The 22,524-nt window shown below is 54.4% G+C and overlaps 1 protein-coding gene across 2 annotated transcripts; it reads right to left on the bottom strand.

The window, feature by feature from the left end:
• Nucleotides 1-10,119: 10,119 nt before the first annotated feature.
• LOC101953611 (transmembrane protein 121-like) lies at nt 10,120-15,089 on the bottom strand. 2 transcript variants are annotated; one of them, XM_005293504.5, is made up of 2 exons: nt 14,952-15,089; nt 10,120-11,762 (listed from the first exon to the last, which is right to left on the bottom strand). In XM_005293504.5, exon 2 carries the CDS (start codon nt 11,759-11,761, stop codon nt 10,817-10,819), a length of 945 nt encoding a protein of 314 aa, XP_005293561.2. In that variant the 5' UTR covers nt 11,762; nt 14,952-15,089; the 3' UTR covers nt 10,120-10,816. The 2 variants fall into 2 exon arrangements, with proteins under 2 accessions (XP_005293561.2, XP_065445966.1); XM_065589894.1 differs by lacking the exon at nt 14,952-15,089 and adding an exon at nt 12,234-12,372.
• Between the last annotated feature and the right edge of the window lie 7,435 nt (nt 15,090-22,524).

Below are 22,524 nucleotides of genomic sequence, written 5' to 3'. Positions count from 1 at the left end.
GGTTTGACCCTGTATGGCTGTTTTTATGGCCTGAATCCTGCAGCAAACTCCCCCTGCATTCCACGGTTACTTGAGTGCAGGATGGTGGAGATTCTATGTTAGCTTCAGCTACCTTCAGAACCCCTCCAGGTTTCTGTGCATCACTAGTGTTGCTGAAACTATGTATGTCACATAAGTTAAAAATTAGCTGCCACCTCCTAGGGTTGTGCTGTAAGTCACGTGCTCTATATCCCAGAACCCTGGATAGAACCTGGGTCCCAGGCCATTTCCTTAAGTATAGCACCATCCCTTCTCTATAGGCAGTGCCCTTCTGCATTTGCTACACAGAAATTCCATCGTAGGCCACTGCTTGCTTGGCCAGCCAGCTGGGTCTCCCCACTGGGTAGACGTGGTGCTGAAGCAGCCCTGTTGCACCGACAGCGCTGCCAAGCACAGACACGTGGCCCACTCTTTCAGCGTGGCGAAGGGTTGGTGGTGGTACATGGCGGGAGCTGGGTTCTATTGCTGGCTTTGCCAGAGGTGACGTTGGCTCAGGCCCCTGGCCTAAGAAGTGCCAGTACAATCTGACTTTGTGGGGGGTCCAGTCTGGAGAGGATGCAGAATTCTACTTCAAACAAATTTCGCTTTAACTTCCAAAATACTGGTAAAACCAACGTTTTGTCTCATGGAACCATAACAGCCTGCCTACCTCCCTGCATCAGCAGAGGGGATATCACTCACTCACTCACTCACACGCACAGGCCCTCTCCCCTTCGGGTGAACACACCTTTAACAATTGGGTGCACAGTGTTTTTCTAGACAGCAGGAGACTGGTGGGAATGGTGATTCCTGTGGTCTATTCCTGACATGGGGGGCTTAGTGTGGTCTAGTGGTTACAGATAGGCTGCCCAAGCACTCTGTTTACCTATTTAGTCTGAAAAGTAGTGTGGGTAAGTGGATGAGTCTTGGATGTTAGTCTCTGCTGTGGTGATCTTGTGCAACCTCTCAGATAAGAGGAAGGGTAGTTGTCTCCCTCCACGGTACGAGACCTTGGTCAATAATAAGGACTGACAGATACATAGAAGCACCAGTAGCCAGTGGAAGAGGAGAGTTAAATTCATGGTCACCTGGTTTACAGTCCAGTGCACTTTCCCCAAGGCTAAATGGCATTTTGTGTGTGTCCCACCCCACCCCATCCCCACTAGGAGCCATAGGAGAATGTACCACAGTGTAGACCCAAAAGCATGGCCTAGCCTGCACGTTTGAAATATTTGACTACTGCTGGACACGAAGGCACCAGGGCCCTCACAGTGATATCAGTTCTAAGGTAAGAAGCCTCAGGCTGTCCAGTAATCCAGCCTTCCACCCCTCCCTTCCAGCTGCAAGCAAAAGAGCATGAGAACACTCCGTTATAAAAACAGCTTCAAATTTCTAGTCTGAATTTGTCTGGCTGCAGCTCCCAGTCATTGATCGTGTGCTGCCTTTGCCATGGTAAAGAGCCCCCTGCTACCAGTAATCTTTCCCCAGGTGAATGCTTAGACTGTGATCAAATCATCTCAGCGTTTTCTTGGGCAAACTAAACTAGTCTCTTACTAGGAGGCAGGTTTTCCAGATCTCAAATCATCCTTGTTGCTCTTACGACCTTAGTTCAGTTCCTCAATGCCCTTTTTGACGTATGGACCCTGAAACTGGGAATCTCAGTAACAATGATCTCCAATCTTATCCTCCCCTGCCCCACGCTCTTCCTCAGACCCTGTTTCTAGCCAGTGAGACTAGGTATGTAGATTTTAGAAAGAATGCAAACAAACCTTTTTGCCCCTTAGCAGTGGTGTGACTGCTTATTCACTGCCTTCCTGTTACCTCCAGTATCACCCAGTGAGAAAATACACTGGTCTTTGGGGATCACGGCTCTTTCTGGTGTTTCTCGCCCCTATCTCTGTCTTGGTTCTTCTCCCTAGTGTTTCCCTAGCTGCAGCCACTCCCAAGTTCCTCCACATGGCCTCCACTCCCAGCCCTTGGCGCTGTTCCTTTAGCCAAAATGATCAGGTAGTTCATGCTGATGTTTAAAGTCCCATTCTAAGGTTTTGAAGTTGCCACCCTAGAAGCTCAAGGGGGGAGACCAGAGTTCAGCCTGCTGGTGTGCTTTCAGTGTGACCTTCTCAACCTTGAGAACTGGAAGCTGAGAGTCAGTATGACCTGACAGCCCCCTGAAGGCAGGTGTGTAAACCGTTAATTACAAAGAGCCAGCCCTGGCACCACTGCAGGAATGAAACACCCTGAGTGGTTCTCCTGCAGTGCCAGGATGGGCATGGCCAGAGATCTGCCACCCCCTCTCCTCTCCATGTCCCCAGGAATGTCCCTAACCCTGAGGCCAGGGCCATTCCAGCTGCCATGTCCGTGCCTAACCTCCCTCCCCCACTGTTTTAATCCCCACTGCCCTGGTACTGCTTGATTATCACCCCCCCACACACACACACACACTCGTTTAACCCTCACTTCCCTGGTGCTCCGCCCCTCTTCCACTGCCTAGGCCCTGTGTAACATCCCCACCCAACCCTGGCTGTTTAACCCCGGCTGCCCTGGCACTATCTGATACTCCCTCTGTGCTGGCACTGCTCCTTCCTTCCCCAGATGTGTGTAACCCCCTGCTCTCCTGGCACAGCAGAACCCCCACATGCTCAGGCGCTTACCCTGCTGCCCTGGGACTGCCCAACTTCCCCTTCCAGCTGTCTTTTCTCACAAGCCTTTCTGAATTTTACTGACCAAACCAACTTCCTGTCCTCAGGAGCTCCACTAGCTCTGCCCTGCCCCCTCCAGCTTATCATGTGTCCTGGGGACCCCAGCCTCCCTTCCCCCATCAGGAGGGTCTCCCCACGCCTATTGCTCCTGACATTTTGCCCGAAGGGTTTGGAGGCAGGATAGGAGGGGATGTGAACAAGTGGCTTCTGAGATTTAACATTGTTCTAATGCTCTGCTGGCAGGCCACAGCTGCGGGGAGCTGGCCTAGAAACCTCCCAGGGGGTTCCTGGTATCTACTGCACAGGAACCTCCCTGGGCCGCTCTGCTTGTTTTAGGAGGCACTAGCTCTGCAGTGCAGAACATTTGGCTGCGTGAGCAGATCACAGGGGATTGTCTGATGTTCGGGCAGGTCGGGGAGTGCTGGCCCAGTCGTAAACCACATTTGATGGACTGCTCAGCTTCAGGGGCTACAACACTCGCACCAGTGGGTTTGGGTTGCATCGGGCGTTGTCTTGTTTTCCACTAACGACACAGCTGTAACTATAGCAAATAACAGCACAGCAACCCGAGCGTTAAATATTAGCAATGGGAGGCAGTACAAACAGAGGCATGTTTAATCGCTTCCTAACACAAGTCCTAGCCAAAAAACAACCTGCGGTTGTGCTTTTCCAAATGACACAACAAAGGTTTTGTGTTTGTGTCTTGCTCTCTCCAGAGCAAACCTGCTCGGCTTACAGGGAAAAGAGAGGGTTTTTCTAACCACCAGCAGCATAAACGCCACCTGAAATGTGACAGCACAGCTGGGTTCTTTTTGACCCAACCTGCCCCAGAGCAGAGCGGTTCTGCAATCTGGGGATGGTATGCCAGCTAGAAAATAGAATCAAAGCCTCTCTCGCAGAGCTAATGGTATCTTAGGTACAAGTAATCATGACTAGATCACATTTATAATGTGCAGATAGAATAAAGGCCAAACCGGTAATATAGATACATGTGGTGCTTTAAAAGGGCAAGTTTCACCCATGCAGTCATGAGCCAGATCAGCTGGCAGGAACGTCTAATTCGTGTCACACCCGTCCTTCAGTCCCTATGGTAGCCTGAGCTAGCGACAAACCCAGCATAGTGCAAGACTGGGAAGAAAGAAACTACCTCTCTGGGCTATGCTTTAGGGAAGGGCCAAGTCTGGCCCCTCGTGGGTGAAATCCAAGCCCTCACTGCGTGCCTATACCCACCGTGAAGAAGCAAGTCAGACAGGTTTGGGGCCTTGCAGAAAGTGAAAGAACTCCTGGGTAAAGAGCCTGTCCTGTGCAGTCCCAGCGCCACAGGAGAATTCATTTTACAGAGCAACGCTTCGGCCGTGGGACTGGGCTCTGTCTTGTCCCAGGAAGCAAACGGAGAGGAACACCCAGTACTCTCCTCGAGCCACATGGGACAAGGCATAGACCCGCCTTTTTTATAATGGACTATCTGTGACATGGGCCGTGGCCTCTCTGATATTACCTCCTGGGGAAGCCATTCAAGCCTCTTACCTACTGCACCCCCCTGAGGTGGTTGAACGCCAAGAAGAACGCAACCTCCTGGCTTGTGTGCTGGTCCCTGTCTCTCCAGCCATACACCTTCAAAATTCAACATAGAGCCAGAAAAGCTCACCAAAATGCTGACCTTTGCTCCGGGGAGCAGGGGGAGCAGTCCGATGGTCCTGGCTCCTTGGGTTCCATCTTGGGGGGGGGGTACATGATGGGGTATACAAGCCCCACACTGGGCAACAAGGGGTGAAGTAGCTCCTCTGGGCTCAGTCCTGCCCCGCCGCACCTGAAGGAGATGCACCGGCTGGAGGAGGAGTTACAAGGGAGCAGAACAGCTCCCCTGTGGGCAGGCCAGTGAAGAGAGGTTCTGCAGCTCTCAGCACCTGAGGGAAGGCAGGATCTCCCCCAGACACAGCTGCCCAAAGGTCCCTCCTTGGGGGAAGGGAGGACCAACGTCTGATGGACCCTGTGCAGGAGGCATTGCCCCCTTTCTCCTACTACCCCAGTCAGTGTTGATTCCCCGGCTGTGGTTAGGGACTGGGCCTGAAGGGGAGAGACTGGGAACTGACCTGGCCCAAGGCACGAGAGGAGGCAGCCGCCACCTCACTAGGGAGAGAGGTACCATGCCATGCCTGGCCACGAAGAGGTGCCATGTGGTGAGCTGACGCTCCTCTGCTCTCTGCTGTTAGACTGGGAACTTTGGGCAGTAGCAGGAAGTGGCAGTCTCCACAACCAAAACTGCCCCTCACCCCACCCCCGCGTATTGAAGGGACTAAGCCCCTGACCACTAGGCAATGCTCCCTAGGGGCAAAGACCATCACAGGGCTACAGCCATAAAGGTAACGGTCCCACTACAGATCCCAGGAGCATGATGGAGGGATGAGCCCTGGACTGTCCCCGGGAGGCTAGTGCGTGAGCCTCACACGACTCCCTTCATGCACCACAGCCCTGACCTGCCCGACCCTGCACTCTTCCACTCCTGCAGCCCTGCACAGCAGCCTTGATCCAGCCTCCTGCAGCCACTACTTAGTGACATGCACCCCAGCAGCGTTTGCCAGCTCAGCCAGTCATGCAGGGCCGGGGTGGGGAAGCAGGACAAGGTCAGGTGAGGGGCTGACCTTTATTCCAGCTGAGGGAGAGCCCCTTCTTTCCTGCCCCAGCACCAGCTCCTTTCCCTGCTAACTGAGGCCTTGTTGCCTGTTGGCCTAATTCAATCTGCCCCTATCTGTTTCCTTCCAGCCCTTGGGGGAATCCCTTCTCCAGCTGAAAGGTCCGACCCTGTCAGCTGGTGTGCCAGACACCTGAGGGCCTCTGCCTCTAATGGGTGGTGCAGTGCTGGCTGCAGAGGGGATTTGGGTTTTGCTTTGCTCACATGCCGTTGGCATCCCTGAGTTCCAGACGCTTGAGTCGGGCCCCAGCCGGCTGGAGCTGGCCTTCAGTGTCAGGAGAGGCGAAAGCTCAGTAAATTGGGGGCTGTGGTTTGCCTTCTGGTTTGCAGCATGTTGGAGAGGCAGGAGCGGGAAGATGGTTTCAAGCTTTCCTTCCCAGCCAGGCGGGCTAGAAACAGACTCCTCCTTGTAATGAAAGCTGCGGTTCTGAGGGTACCCCAGCATCACTGCCACCTGGGGGCGTGTCCATCGGCCAGGGCCTGGCCCAGCACCGCATCACCAGCAGCACTCGGCTGGAGCGGGGACAGCTCTGTGGGAGTTGGGTGCCGTGCCCAGGGGCAGGGGAATGGTGGCAGGGCTGGCTGAGCAGGGGAATGGCTGGGCTGAACGCTGCCCCTGCGCAGAGGAGCCGTGCAACTCCCTTCCTAGCTCTTGGAAGGTCTGCTAGTGCAATGCGTGTGCAGATTCTGCCCCAGCTGCAGAGCACCCCGTGTGAGGGCTGTGTGCACCCATTTCACTAGTGACTTACCAGGGGGCAGCCCCCTTGCATGCACCCTGCCACATGCCTCCCCTCTGCAGTGAGGACAGAGGTAGGTTGCTCCCCCTGTGCCAGGGATAGGGTTAACAGCACCGGGGCTGGGCTCCCCATCATTGTCAGTGTGCAGCCACTAACCACGTAGGGGGGCGGGCGCTGTGCTTTGTATTCCGCTCACGACTGAGTGGCTAATTGGTGAGATGGATGAGTCGCGTGTGGCTCTGCCTTGGGCACCTGCTGCTGCCTCTCTCCGTTTGTGCTCCAGCCCGGAGAGATGAGGGCTGTCCCGAGCTGCTGGCTGGCCTCCCCTGCTCCCAGGGGTGCAATTCCTCCTGCTCCGGCTGGCACTGAGCCTCCCGCGGTAGAGACCTAGAGATCTCAGGCTAGATGGCTGCATGAGAGAGAGAACTGGGTCTCCTGCTAACCAGACCGCATCTCCATGGAAACAAATAACCAGGGAACAAGCAGGGGGGTGAGAGCTCAGCTGTCCCAGGGGTCAGCAGAAGATGGGTATGGTGGGAGGGGGGGAAGGCTGCAGGGAATGTGACAATTCATGTTACTGAGCATCTCCCCAAGGCCTGGCCCAGCTCGAAGCTGGAGCTGGAGTCCGGCAGGATCTTCCCAGGATGTGGCAGGGAGCCCATGGAAGAGCTGTCGAGGCTGCGTTTCCAGCTCCTGTGTCTCCAAGGCTTGGGACTTGCCGAGAGCCCTGGCCGGAGGCTGGGCGGCTATAGCAAAGCTGCTAATGAGATGACTTATGGATGTGCAAGTGCTGGACCCTGCACAAAGGGTTAAATGCTGACACCTGTGCCAAGGGGGCTTCGATAAAGTGGGAATATTTGTATGAGTCCTGTTTGTGCCCCAGTTTATCTTATATGCTGCACTGTTACCCAGTGGGGGGAAGGGTCTGTTTGCTCCCAGCGCAGGCCGAGAGACACGGGGATACGTGGCGCTTAGCTCTCTGGGGCTTGGTGAGATGCGTGAATCCCAGCAGAGAGGACCCGTCTCTCTCAGGGTCTGTCTCAGCTGGACGGCGCTCACGCTGTGAAGCCGGGTGCTGTCGGCCCAGAGGTCCTGTCTAAGGAGGAGGTGACGCCGTGTGGCTCACCGGGAGGAAGAGCAAGACCCCTAGGGGGTCTGGCACACCGCAGGGGTTCCTGCTAGAGACTGTTCCAAAGCTGGGGCCGTAGCACCGATGCTGCGGAGCCATGACAGCAGCCCAGCTGGGGACGGTTGTTAATGGGATCATGGGGGATTTAGCAGGGAACTAGCAGAGGAGCTGCCTCCAGTGGGCACTGGCTCTAGTCATGTCCACCTGAAGCCCCTTGGCTTGCAGAGCATCTGGCCCTGAGGAGGGTTAAGGGCCAGGCCAGGTGGAACTGGGCCATGCCATCCGGGGCTGGTGGGCTAAGCAGTTCCCCCGGTGGAATGGACAGGGCCCAGCCAGCAGAGATGAATGGAGTGTGCTGAGCGGGTAGCAGAGACCAACGAGAGAGCTGGACTTGGTGGGATCTTAGCTGGGCTTCCTGCACGTCCTATGGCTGAGGCCCCGGGCTGTGTGGGCATGCTGTGCCGACACTGAAAATACCCTGAGTGTGTCACACGGAAACTGAACCACCTCAAACCTGCTACCACCCTGCAACCTCTGAGAGCAGCCCCCTCCCTCAGCCAGCACCCCGACAGATTCGCTGCCCCACAGCCAACACCCCACACGCCATCCCCTCCTAGAGCCAGCTCCCCTGACACACAACCGGTTCCCCACATGCCATCCCCTCCCTTCGAGCTTTGATCCGTGAGTTGCTGAAGACCCCACGGCTCTAGCCCGTGGAGCTTTGATGAGCCGGGCCGTTTGAAGTCTCGGGAGTGGTTAATCGCTCCCTGGTGGTGAGAGGCGGAGCTGAGCTCAGCTAAGCAGCGAAGACTGGGGATAAAAAGTCACTTGCGAGGTGAACTCAAGAGCCACAATCAGAGGCAGCTAACGGGAGCTTCTGAGGGAGTTTGGCATGGGAGAGTCTTTCCTCCCAGGTTCAGCTCTGTGTAGGGTGACCAGACGGCAAATGTGAAAAATCAGGACAGGGGGTGGGGGGTAATAGGAGCCTATATAAGAAAAAGACCCCAAAATTGGGACTGTCCCTATAAAATCAGGACATCTGGTCACTCTAGATCTGTGTGTGATATCAAGATAGTCAGCAATGGAACGATGGTGGTGACCTGCAGCGGAAGTGCCACGCTCTCGTTCCTGCCTGAAGCCAGGCGGGATTTCCTGGGCATGAAGTGACCGTGCCGGAGCAGAAGATGCTTGGACTGGAGGGGAAAGCTGAGACACTACTAAAAATCAGAGAAGCCGAGGAGCTTCTAGACAATTTGGGAAACCCCCGTACCCCAAGTTCAATGAAGAATGGAGCTGAGAGTGGAAGTCAGACAGGAGACCTGGCAGTTCACAACTGCCGGAGGAAGAGGTCACAATGTCTTTCCGTACAGATGGAGAAAGATGAGGATGGGCAAACGGGGGCCAGCAGAGAGAAGAGACGCAGGAGGAATTACACACAGCTAGGAGGTTAAAACAATACTGGTTCTTCGAAGTGGAAACTATGGAAGATGCGTCTCAAGATCCAGCAGTTCCCAGGGAACAAAGAGATGTACAGGTCACGCATGCAGAAGCCAGCTCAGCCCAACGGATAAGAAAAGCAAGTTTACCTGCAAAGAATTCTCCAACCATCCAAGGAAGACAGACGATCCTTGTTGGAGATTCAGTACTCAGAAGAATGGAAAGAATGTGCTTTATCTGTTAGGACTTTGATCCATAAGCATTCAAGGTCATTTTCTTTGGAGTGATCAGTGATTCGGAACAGGTAATGCCATTTTTGACAGAGTGCCACACCCGCTCCCCTTTTGCCCATTCAATCCTTCCTAACTAGGTTATAAACATTGATTTTAACCTTCCAGTTGTGCGAAGCATCCTGCCAGGTTTCATTAATCCCAACTAGGTTGAATTTATGCTCATAAATGAGCAATCCAATTCCTTATTTGTTACCCAGGCTCCTAGCATTAGTGTACAGGCAATTCAATAATTCCTTCTCTTCCTGTCCTTTGGTGTCTTGATTAATTTGCTTCTCAACATATCAGTTTTGTGCTAACTCAGTACTCATATCTTCCATCTTTCTACCCTCCCCTTTTGCTATTAGTTTAACCCCCTCCTGAACACTCTATCCAACCTGTCCCGGAGAAGATTGGTCCCCCTTCTATTGTGGTGGAGCCATCCAAACTATGCAACCCCTTTTCCCCATAGAAGGTGGACCAATGTTCCACAAAACCCAAACTCTCCACCCTACACCACTTACCTAGACAGCAATTTGCTTCCAGAATATTCTGTCTTCCTTGGTTCATTCTTCTTCAGCATGCTTCCAATTTCCCTGAAATCACCTATTATCTGTGAGATATCCTGCGACCCAGTGGCATTAGTGCCAATATGAACCACCATCAATGGATCCTTGCCCGTAGACTTCATGAGCCTATCCAATCTTAGAACGACAGCTTGTGTCTTGGCTCTGAGAAGAAGGCATACTGTCCTGTTGTCTGCCTGCCCCGTCCGTCCCTAAGCTGCAACAAATGGGTTATAAGAAACTGAGGTCTTACACAACCAATCATGTTGGAAGGCTTTATCTTGGGCACCCTTTGATCCAGTGACCCCCAAAGGTGCCCCACACTCTCCCCTGGGGCCTGAACTAGCACTTTCCAAGCCCATCTGACTGGGGGCGCAGGCTTCAGAGAGGATGGAAAATTCAAACAGAAGCCGTGTTGCAACCTTAACAATGAGCCAGCTCTTGTCGTCCCATAATCCTACCCACCCCCCATGCCTTCTGTCAGCCCTCACAGAGCGCAGGACCCACGCTTGTCCCGACTGGCCTCCACACTAGCAGCATTAGGCAGCAGCTGCACACAGACGCCAGGAGGCTGCAGGGCTTGGACTCTCATTTATTGGAAAAAGGAAGATGCCCATGAAGAAGGCCCACAAGCCAATGAGTCCCATTGGGCGTCTGGGCAGCTCCGGCACCAGCACCACTCCCCTGGGGGATCCTGCACTCCCGAGGACGGAACAGGCAGCGGTGTATGTGTGTGTGTGTGGGGGGAACGTGTGGGCGTGCAGAGAGAGGGGCCCAGGAGACACAATCGAGGGCAGAACGGGTGCCCCCCGGCACTGTTAGACTCCACGCCTGACTCTGACCTCACAGTGACTGTGCAGGGAGTCCATGGAGACTGTGTCCCCCCGGGACATTCCCAGCAGGCCCACCGCAGAGCCATCGCGCCGCGACACCCTTGCAATTGAAGGAATACAGGGGAGCAAGCAGGGATAGACCCTGTCGCCTGGCACTGCCTGTTCCCCTTCGATAGCCTCTCTACAGGATCCACCAGCTGGCCTCAGGGACTGGCTACCATTGGCTGTTCTACGCCGTGCCGTTCCCCAGCCCCGTGCTCAGCTGGGATGTGGCTGGTCAGTCTGTCCGTGCAAAGCAAGGAAGGGTCGCTCACAGACTTCCTGGAGGAACCAGCATTGGGCAGGGGCTCGGCAGGCAACGGTACTCTGCCATCGTTAGGGTCCAACCCCAAAGAGACGTGTTACTCCATGCCCAGTCTGCGGTGCCCGCCTCAGGTCACGTGTTCTCCCGGCCCAGGGCCTCGGGGCCAGGCGTCTGGTTCTGGGATTTCAGCAGCTGCAGGGCAGGCTGGGGCTGGGGCGCGGCGCTGTGCTGGGGTGCGGCGCTGAACTCCACCGGCCCGTGGCGCAGCTGCTTCCGGTACTGCACAAACATACAGAGCTTCAGCACAATGGCCAACACGTTCTTGCCCATGAAGATGCCCGAGACCCGGGCGTCCCGGAAGAAGACCATGTTGCTCCCCCTGATGAAGAGGGTGGCGATGTTGACGGTGAGCAGGCTCAGAATGGGGTAGAGCATCATCCGGTGCGGCACGATGCTGAACCCCTGCATGCTGATCTCGCACAGGGACACGCAAGGGAGAGTCAAGAGCAAAATGTAGCAGTAGAAGAACATCAGGCCCTCGGCCCAGAGGGGCAGCCCTTTCTTCTGGGGCTCCCACAGGTTGGCCTGGATGTCCAGCACGTCCAGCATGTCAATAACAACCCAGAAGAGGCGGTTGCGGAGGTCCTCCTTCTTCTTGAATGTCCGGACGTAGTCCATGTGCTCGGTGGCCACCAGCAGCACGTAGAGGGCAGGGATGCAGATGGACAGCAGCAGGGTCAGGGCTTTGCGTGCCAGAAGGTCCAGGCTCTTCCGGTCAGCCTTGTAGTTCTGGTAGACAAAGTAGACCTTGATCTCCAACACGAAGACGTAAAGGAACCAGAGGATCATGGCATAGCCGCGCTTGGCTGTCCTCACCTCGGCCCCGACCCAGACCGCCATGTACCGGAGCACCAGCAGGAAGCAGATGTCGCCCACCGAGACCATGATGCAGATGCCCAGTTTCCTGGAGCCCTGGTTCTGCTCCACCAGGTAGGCATCCATCAGCACCAAGCTGCTCATAATGAGGACGGTGGAGAGGCAGACATGGGGCTTGTTGACGGGCGGTGGGGGAACCATCCTGGAAGGAGGAAGACACGGGTCAGTCAGGCAGCTCCTTTGCTGTAGGACTCTCTCTGCTCTGAGTGGTGGTCAAATCTCCCCCGCCTTGGTGGGCAGCACGTTCCTCCCGGCCACCTCTCTCCCAGTCAGCTGTGGGCAGCAGGGGGAGGGGTGCTGCTTTGCATTGTTAAGGTCATTCCCCCCAACAGCATCCCTGTACCCCCCATCATACCCCTGCCAACAGCATCCCTGTACCCCCCATCATACCCCTGCCAACAGCATCCCTGTTCCAGGTCCCCTGTGCCCCCCCTCATACCCCTGCCAACCCACAGTGCAATTAAAATGGTGATTAATCATGACTATTCTTTAAAATCTAGCTAATTTGTTTTGCGTTAATGGCTTGCATTAACTGCAATTAATTGACAGCCCTAATTGCCAGTGACAGAGAATCCACCATGACCCTTGGTACATTGCGCCAATGGTTAATTACCCTCATGGTTAAAATGTAATCTTATTTCCAGTCTGAATTTGTCTAGTTTCAATTTCCAGCCATTGCATCTTATTCGACTTTCGTCTGCTACAACGAAGAGCCCGTCATCAAATTTTTGTTCAAGTCGAGACTGTGATCACAAAATAGCAAATCGGTTTTCAGTGTCTCTGTATCTGAACTTTGGAGATGGTGCAAAACTCTGCATTAAACAAACCCTGTGACACCCTTAGCGCCAATGCAGCTGTTACTGCTCCAGGTTTCTGTGTCCCTGCTGACCTTCGTAGGGGCACCTTATTTTGTTCTGTGTCGGCACAATTCACTAGTCTTTAACACGCGTGAATGTGAAGGGGTGATATTTGATAAGTCTTGTAGTGTCACTTTGCCTGGTGACATCCAAGGGCCTCGATTTGATAAATTCCTCCCGTGCCCAGACCTCTCACGCTGTGCACAGAGAAACCCAGAGCACGGACTCAAACTGCCAGGGCCCCAACCCTCACATCCAGCGTGGTGTGATCTGGGCCCTGTGTTTTAGCTTCGTGCTCTGGATTCCTCGACTGCTGGGGCATGGACGCGTTGCCTGATACGTCCCCCTCCTCCTCCGTCGTCCGTGCAGCGTGTCCTCCTCAGGTACCAGGGAGGATGCCACCCCTCCCCTGGGGCCGTCTCTCTTTCTGGCCTGGGCACAGCACTGGGGCAGCTGCTGCGGCTTGCTGCATGGGGAAAAGAGGAGGAGCAGAGCCAGGATCCTGACTGCTGCTGCTTCGCAACTGCTCTGGAGAGAAGCCAGCCCCCGGGCTGAGACGGGAGTGTGTCTGTCCCAGTGGAGGCACCAAAGCCCCCTGTGAACTGACGTGGCCGGCGACTAAGCCTGGAGCAGTCTGAGGCTATGGATGTTATGCTGACCCACACTCCGCCCTGGCAGAGGTCTCTGCTGGGCCCTGCTGAGCACCTGGGCCCAGAGAAAAATAGCATGTAATCATGCAGTTAAAGGCGGGGGCCTGCTGCATATGCCCAAGGGGGCACAACCCAGATCGCAGAGGTAAACGAACGTCCTCCAGTGCATGGGCTGGGGGGAGGAATCCAGCAGGGGCCTTGGCTTGGTCCCCACTCATTAAGCGTTTTCACCTGTGATCTGGAAGTGAGCGGTGAGCAGCGGGTGACACTAAATGGGGAGCTGTGATCAACAGTGAAGACAGAAAAAATGAGCCCGAGGGACCCAGCAAGATTAACACCGTGGGCAGAAATGGCCAAGCTGAGACGCAGCTGGGATGGATGCAGCTACCCCAGCTGGGAGAACAAGCTAAGCCACCCCCCGTCAATGGGAGAAACCAACCTAGGAGCCAGTGCAGCTGAGAGCCGAAGCCCTTGTCTACACCAGCCTTTCCCCTTATACTTTCCCTTCGTTCCCACCACTGGGGCAGCGCCCGTGGCCTCCCGCATGGGGGCCATGGTGCCATGGAGGCTGCTCCCAGCCGGGTTAGCCGACGTGGTTAAACACCAGCGGCTGCCACTGGAGGAGCTGAACCCGGCAGCAAAGGCAGAGTCCTGGGGGTGACAGTGGACGTCAGCGCAGACACCACCCGGAAATGCAACGGGCAGTGAAAACGGGCAATGCGACTGAGGGCTGCAGGCCCAGAGGCACCACCTTGCCGAGCAGGGGGCAGCCCCTGAATGCACCGCCGGGCCAGGCCCAGCGTCCTCTATTGTGGGCACCACATTCCCAGAAAAATGCTGACCACTGGAGGGAATTGAGATCAGGGACTCAAGGGTGCAGGAGTTCAGTGGGTCCAGCTCAGCTAAGCAAGGGCGGACATGCTGTGGCTGTAAGAGGAGGAGAAATAGGGTCCCTGCCACAGAGAGCCTTTCTCCTGGGGAATGGACTTCCCAGGGACAGGGGCAGGAGCCCCCCAGTGCCTGGGCACAGCCCTGGAGAACGGCCCATAGGGCCTGTCCTACACTGTCCAGCTCGAATATACGTCACTTGATCCTATGCCTCTCCTCTGGCCACGGCCACACTGCCGTCCCCACCGAACCCTGGCTGCCCAGACGCACCAATGCTCCGGCCCCCAGCGTGTCGACCAGTTCTTGCACCCAGAGCTCCTGGAGCACCAGCCTGCCTCTGTGGCCATGGCTCTGTGGTGCTCCACCAGCTCCTGGGCCCACACTGCTGGCGCAGACTGGCCAGGGCACGAGCTCCGATTCCCTTGCAGACATTTGGCATCTCGCTAGCTGCTGCTAACACCATCAGAGCCGGGACTGCCCAGGCCAGGAGAGACACGGCTGTGCAGTGCCAAGTAGCCCAGATGGGACAAGACTTCATACAACCCCCTATTTCCCCCCACACAGTGGGGCAGGGGCCAGTGCCCTCTGCTTCTCTGCCTGCCCTCCTCAGTGGCGCCAGCCCAGCTGGCCCCACCAATGCAGCTGGCACCCTGGGGCACCAGCGGAGATGGCTGCCTATCCGCCAGGGCCCCCCCATCTCCATGCCCCCCCAACCCCCTCTCTCCATGCCCCCCCCAGCCCCCTCTCTCCATGGCCCCCTGTCTCCATGCCCCCCCCCCCGGCCCCGTGTCTCTGCCCTGCCAGGCCACGGCAGCCGGTTCAGGGCTGCCCCAGCCCCGGGTCACTCGCTCTCCTACATGGGGGGCGATTCCCAGCCGGGCCCGGCGTGTGCCGGCCGCTGGGAAGCGGGGAGCCGAGCGCGGAGCGGGGCTTTACCTAGCGCCAGTCTCCGCCGCGATGCTGCTTCCCCGAAGCGGCCACTGCCTGCTCCCGGGCTGGGTGGCCGGAGCCGGGCGCTCCCCGCGGCTGCGGGCCCCTCCGAGCCGGGGGAGGCCGGGCGGGCGGGCAGCGGCCGGCGGCTCCGGGGCTCTCCCTGCAGCGGGACCCCAGGGCGCGCAGCGAGCCGGGGCGGGGAGAGCGGCCGCGGCGCAGCCAGGTCCATGCCCGGCCCCGGGGCCCGGGTGCTGCGGCTGCAGCGCGGCCCTCCCCGCCTGCCTGCGCGCTGGCCCCGCGGAGCTCAGCGCCCCGGCTCGGCCCCGTCCCAGGCGCTGCCCCGCCGGGCGCTCAGCGCTCGGCCAGCGCCTCCTGCAGCCCCGGCCCGGCCCCTGTGCGCCGGCTCGCGGGGCGCCCCGGGGAGGCCGCGCTGGGTGGTCGCTCCTGCTGGGGAGGGGTCACAGCTGTTCCCGCGTGGGGCCGGGGGGGGGCTGCCGCTGAGCGGCCTGTCTCCCCGTTAGCCGCCAGCACGGACCCATGCCCCGCTGGACACACACCCTCCTGCCGGCAGCGACAACATAGCGGGAACCCGCGGTCCCAGGATAGTGCGGGACAAGGGGGCCGGGAATCGCTTCTGTGGGAAAGCGAGACGGGCCTTGGCACTTGCCCAGGGCTGGGAGCGGTCACAGCTCAATACACGGTGGGACAGATTCTTGGGCATAAGGAGTTTGCACATGTTTCAAGGGACCTTTCAAGGGGAAGGGGCCGGTTAACGCCCCTCCTGCCATAGCGGTCAAGGAGAAAAAAAAAAAACAAAGCTGGGTGGTTAGTGGGTTACAGATTGTTGTAAGCCAGTGAGTCTCAAACTTTTGTACTGGTGACCCCTTTCACGTAGCAAGCCCCTGAGTGCGACCCCCCTTATACATTAAAGACACTTTTACATATATTTAACACCATTATAAATGCTGGATGCAAAGCGGGGTCTGGGGTGGGGGCTGACAGATCATGATCCCCGTATAGTAACCTCGTGACCCCTGAGGGGTCCCGACCCCCAGTTTGAGAACCCCTGTTGTAAGCCATATGTCCAGTGTCTCTGTTCAGTCCATGATTTTTAGTGTCTAGCAAAATAAGAAATTTAAGCTCCCAGGCTTGTCATTTGCAGGTGTTGTGCAGGTTTCCTTTTGAAGATGAGGCCTGAGAGGTCAGGTATAGAGGGATCCCTCTGTGAAATGTGTTCACCCACCAAGGATAGAGTGTTTTTGTCTTTTGATCAATTTTCTGTGTGACTTCATTGGAGAGCACCGTGATTGTCTGGTTTCACCCACATAGTTGTTGCTGGGGCATTTAATGCACTGGATGAAGTACACCACATGTTGTGATAGGCTTGTGTAGGGCCCCATGGATCACTTTGCATCTCTGGTAGAAGCTTCTCTGATAATAGCGACAAAGAGTCCTGTGGCACCTTATAGACTAACAGACGTATGGGAGCATAAGCTTTCGTGGGTGAATACTCACTTCGTCAGACGCTGCCCCTCTCATACTTCTCTGATAATGTTTCAACAAGATGATTGAGTAAAATATGAGCAAGGATTTACCATCTACAGATAGCAGGGAGATACACAGTCAGATTTGTTGCCTTTATTTTTGTATAGTGTAACTATGATTGCATCTTTGAAATCCAGAGGAATTTTCTCAGTTTCCCAGAGATCTTAATAAGTTAATGCAGATAGTTAACAGTTCGGGGGCCTGCAAGTTGAAAAATGTCCGCTGGTATGTTGTCTTTGCCTGGCGATTTACCTGACTTTGTTTGATAACTTTTTATACCTCCTCAATGGTAGGTGATGAGGCAATTTCTTTATGTGTGGGGTGCTGGGTTAGTTCCTCTAGCATCTGTGAATTGACAGTAGCGGGACCATGGAATAGCCCAGCAAAGTGCTGCACCCGTCTTTTCGAGATGCCTCTTTTGTTTTCGAATTAGGTGGATCCATATGAACTCTTTAGCGGAGCTGGTCCCGTGTTAGTATCAGCGGAATGCTGTATTTCTTCTGCTTTCTTTCCTCACCAGTTATCAGGTAGAACATAAAGCTGTAACTGCCGAGCCTCAACCCTAGTCCATGACAATTGCTTGCAAGACTACTATTGGTGTGTTCAGTGCATGGCCTAAAACATTGGTTGTGTCTACAGTTGGTTGAAGAACTGTTGATTTTCTACTGCTGTGATTCTGGGTGAATTAATACATTGATTGGTTAAGAATAACAAAATGTCCTGGTTTAAGAAATGTTGTCTAAGATAAAAGTTGACCTGAAAAGAACCTGGCCAACTTTTTAAAGACTCTTGGGTGCAAGTTATCCAGGTCTTCTGATCATGGGCTGGAAAGAATTTCATCAGCCTCATGTGATAAGAGTACATTATCCTGTTTTTTTCCAGATACAGAACAGAAATATTTATTGACTACTTCTTCCTTTTCTGCATCGTTATTAACAATATTACCATCTCCATCTAGTAATGGGCCTGTACCATTGCTTGGAGTTCCGTTGTTCCTAAGATACTTAAAAAAAATCCTTCTTATTGCCTTTAGCCCTGCAAGCCATGGATTTTTCCCTGATGGCTTTAGTTTCCCTTATCAATTTTCTACACTTCATAACTTCTAATTTATACTGATTGCTATCTATTTCCCCCTTTTTGCATTTGTTATGTATTCCTTTGTAATTTCTAATTGCTGCCTTCACTTTTGCACTGACTCAGGATGGGTTTTTAGCCAGACTTATGCTTTTTCCTGGCTGTAGAATCATGGCTTTTTGGCCACCTAATGGTCTCCACTGATGTGTCACTCATCATTTTCCTCAGCGTTGGGAAATTAGCCCTTTGAAGCACCAAGTATGTGTATTACTGGTTGGGACTGTCCTTTGTTTGGCATATTGAATGTAATCAGGTCATGATCACTGGTTCCTAGGCAATCACCAACTTCCAGCCCAGTGATTAATTCATCTTTATCTGTCATAATGAGGTCCACAATAGAGTAACCTTGTGTTGGGTGCAATACCTTTTGTGTCAAGAAATTATCATCCATACTTTTTAGAAAGTTGCATCTGATGAAGTGGGCAGTAGCTCACAAAAGCTTATGCCCAAATAAATTTGTTAGTCTCTAAGGTGCCACAAGTACTCCTGTTGTTTTTACTTTTTAGAAACTCACTGATGTTTTATTGAGAATTCCAGCATGTCTCCCAACTGAAATCCCCCATAACAACACAGTTTTTCTTTCCAGATATTAAAGACCATTGCTGAAGGAATAACTCATTCTGCTTTCTGGTGTGATTCAGAGGTCTGCAACAGATCCCCACCAGCACCCCTATCTGGACTTGGTACGTTAGCACATTGACCCATGTGCATTCAAGAGCCTGTGGTTCTGAGTTATTAATAACTTTAAAGCAGGTAATATATCATAGAATGTTAGGGTTGGAAGGGACCTCAGGAGGTTATCTAGTCTAACCCCCTGCTCAAAGCAGGACTAATCCCCAGACAGATTTTTGCTTCAGATCCCCAAGTGGCCCCCTCAAGGATTGAACTCACAACCCTGGGTTTAACAGGCCAATGCTCAAACCACTGAGCTATCCCTCCCTCTGATGCCTTCAGTGTAGAATGTCCCCTCCCCCGTCCTTCCTGAACAGTTTATACCCAGTGATTGTAACATTCCAATCATGCCAATTGTCCCAGTAGGTTTCAGTGTAGTTACCTGTATCCGATTTCTTCTCATCAGTGAGAATTTCCAATTCCTCTTGCTTGTTACCCAGGTGCCCACCATTGGGATGGAAGCAACTGGAAAACTTCTCTTTGAATGAGTTTGTGGCGCCCTGAGTGTGAGTTTGTACTGCCTTTGCCGCCGGAGCACTCTCCTGGTAGGTTGGAGCTAATGAAGCGGAGCAGCAAACAGCAGTTTCTGAGGGAGGTTAGAGAGGGAGCAAGAGACCCAGATACACCTGATTAACATTCTCTAAGGCCAATAAACACCCCCTCCCAAAATCCCCCAAACCAACCAACCCAACAACGAAAGCTGCGGGAGTGAAAGGAATGCAGGCAGAAGTCCAGGAGCAGAGTGGGGTTAGCCAGTCAATTGCACTGAATGCAGCAAATGCAGCATGGATGATTACCCACCTTGTGGGCAGGTGGCATATGTGTGCATTCGGTGCAAGGAGCTCAGCCCCTTCAGAGACTGTGTACGGGCTCTAGAGACCAGAGGGGCTGAACTGGAGGAGCACTGGGAGACAGAGAGAGGTACATAGAGGAGACTTCCCAGGACACAGTAGAACGGTCCCACCCCCGGTCTGACAGCCTCGGTGCTGTTCAGGAGAACATGAAGCTGGAGTGGCGGAGGGAAACAATCCCATATTTGGGACCCTCCTTCCAGATGATGTCATGGTATCTGCAAGCACGGAGGATACCTCTCCGGGGGAGGGAACCCCAGTTATTAGGAAGAGAGAGGTAATATTTATGGGGGGTTCGAGTATTAGAAATACAGATAACTGGGTTTGCGATGACTGGGAGAACCGCATTGTGAATTGCCTGTTGGGTGTAAAGGTTGTGGACCACTCAAGACAACGGGATTATGTGCAGTGCTGGGGAGGAGCAAGTGGTCGTGGTACGTGTAGGTACCAGTGACATAGAGAAAGGTAAGAGAGTTGCTGGAGGCCAAATTTCGGCTGCTAGGTAAGAGATTGCAGTCCAGGACCTCCATGGTAGCATAGTCTAAAATTCATCCAGTTCCACCCACAGGGCCAGTTAGACAGGCAGAACTGCAGGGTCTCAGTGCGTGGATGAGACGATGGTGTAGGGAGGAGGGGTTTAGGTTTAGAAGGAACTGGGAAGGAGGAAAGGAGGAGTCTATACAGGAGGGATGGGCTGGCTCCACCTAAATCAAAACGGGCCTTTGTCTCCCTGCTCCTGAGAGATGTGCAGGCCAGAGAAAGGGATCCAGACAACACTGCCACGTCCACTGGTGCCATCCAAATCCTGAACACCCAGGGCTGGCTTCAGGCACCGGCTCAGTAAGCAGGTGCTTGGGGCGGCCAAGGGGAAGGGGCGGCACGTCGGGCTCTTCGGCGGCAGGTCCCTCGGTCCCTCTCGGAGGGAAGGACCGGCCGCCAAAGAACAAAGCGGCGCGGTGGAGCTGCCGCCGATCGCGATCGCGTCTTTTTTTTCTTTTCCCCCGCCGCTTGGGGTGGCAAAAACCCTGGAGCCGGCCCTGTGAACACCACCTGGGATGTGAAACCGTGTCTCCAGTCCCACCCCATGTGTCCTTTTCCTTCCCCACCTTATTTATTGTCTTTCCTATTTCTTTCTGTCCAATGAGAATCTCTCTTAGCCAGTTAAGCCTGTATATTTTGCATCGCTGCTGTAAGCCTGCGACAGAGAAAGGCAGCTGAATGCAATGCTGTAAAGAGCCCGACGCTGGTACCAGTTTGCCAGGTCTCACCGTGTGCTGGGCCTGTGGTTTGTTTTCCAGAAGCGAGGTTGCAAGTTAGCATCGACACCAGACACAGATGCTGCATTTTCTATCTTCGCTGTTCTTTTGTCCCCCCTTTTGTGTGCATTTGCCTTGTTTTGTCTTCTAGGAAACAGGTTGAGACTCTCACAACTTCTTCTCTTTTCCCCGAAAGGGACAGTTTTCCCATCTTCAATATGATCTAAGAGACTGTCAAACTGGGGGAGGGAGGTGGGTCCTTGTGGAACCTCTCTCCAGCCAAAGGGAGAGGGGACAAGGAACAGTGGGAAAATGAGAGCCTGACCTAATACTTGACATTTCAAAGGATTTAACTGCCTTTCCTTCTTTTCTGTATCTTCCATAAAAGGTTAACAGGATGTTTAATGGGGAGTTTGCCCTGGCACTAAGCAGGCTGAGGTTTTTGTATGCCAAACGCCAAACTTTGTTTAACACTGTTTAATGCGGGACAGCCACAGGGTTGTGTTAAGACCTTCGGGCCCACGTAGTCCATCAAAATTAATACAACAGCCCCCAGGTTGAAATCTCCCATGGTCACAGTTTTCCTTCCTCCACATTACGGACAAATGCCTAAGGAGCAGATCATCCTGTTCCCTAGCGAGGTGGTCTGTGGCAGACGCCTGCCAGCACGGGATTAGTGAGCCCATTACTGGACCGGTCTGTACAATTCTGGGATCAACACTTAAAAATCAATGTTGACCAACTGGAAAGAGATGCAAGTGCTGGAAAACCTTCTCTGCAGAGAGAGACGGAAGAAGCACAATTTAGGTAGCTTATTGGAGAGAGGATTAAGAAGTGATTTGATCACCTACTTGGGGAGAAGCCTTCGGACAGGAGAGGTCTCTTTAGCAGACAAGGCAGAATGAGATCTAGCAGCTGGAAGCTGAAACCAGAGCCAGTCAGACTAGAAATAAAGTACAAATTGTTAAGTGAGGGGAATTAATCACTGGAACAATTTCCCCCGGGGATGTGATGGATCATCCAACCCATGGAGACTTTACATCCAAATTGGGGGTACAATTTTCAGAAGTGTGGAGTGATTTAGGAGTTGTGCCTGCCGGGATCTATGTCATGAGACCTGACACGCTCACCCAGAGGTGCAGGGGCTGCCTGTGACCAAGGACACACAGAGAAAGACACAGAGCATTGCCCAAACCAGCCACTGGGTGTCACTGCAGCTCCACAGGGCAGCTGCGTCTCACTCTTCTCGGGATGGACAGGGAGATCAAGGCTGACTCAGGACCCTTCTTGCATGGATTCTACCCACCTTACCACCCACCTGGGGTCCAGAGCACCCCCAAATCCCTGGATCTCCACATGCAGCCCTGGGGTCCAGAGCACCCCCAAATCCCTGGGTGCACACCTGTTCCCCTAGTGTTTAGATCACCTGCAACAGGTCCCCTCCCCCCAGCAGAATCTGGGGCTTCCGCTGAATCCCCGTGTTGTCCCCCTAGGGCTTGTGGTGCCTGCCAGCGTTCTGGGCTGCGTGGGCCCTGGAGTGCGGAGGAGCTTGGGCATCCTGTTGTGCCTCCTTCTGGCCAAAGCTCGTGGGGATTTTCCAGGGGAAAACTTGGAGAGAAACTGAAAGTGGGTTTGATTGAATTTTTCCTGGAAGTGGCTGCGTGTCTCCGTTAAGCTGGGGCCGGAGCTGCAGTTCTCAGGGAACAGTCACTCGGAGTTCCCAGCTGCTCCGCTCCCAGGAGCCTGCCCTGCGCAGCCAGAGTGGGTCTGGATCCTTACTGCTGGGGCCCCTGCAGGCAAGCAAAGCAGCTGGGTGATTTGTACCTGCAGGGAGCAGGAAGCGGCTTTGCCCCAGGCCTGCCACACCAGGCTGGGACTAGTGTTGCTTGTAAAGGATTGATGGTGTGAGTCGAGGTGTTGGCTGAGGCTGTGCTACCACGTGCAGGGCTGCAGGACGGTGCCCAGGTGGCTGCTGTTCCGGGTGTACTGCAGGGGTAGCTGGGCTGAGGGTGTGTTAGGCAAATCCAGGCAGGTCAAGCTTGTCTGGAAGGAGGAAGCTGGCCCAGACCTTGCTCAGGAAGCCTCTGGTGAGGGCAGGAGGGGCCTGCCTGCCAGCCA

Source organism: Chrysemys picta, chromosome 3, assembly GCF_011386835.1.
Source record: "Chrysemys picta bellii isolate R12L10 chromosome 3, ASM1138683v2, whole genome shotgun sequence".
Taxonomy (NCBI): Eukaryota; Metazoa; Chordata; order Testudines; family Emydidae; genus Chrysemys; species Chrysemys picta.
Note: the sequence above shows the minus strand (reverse complement) of the source record. Positions and strands in the feature narration are given on the sequence as shown.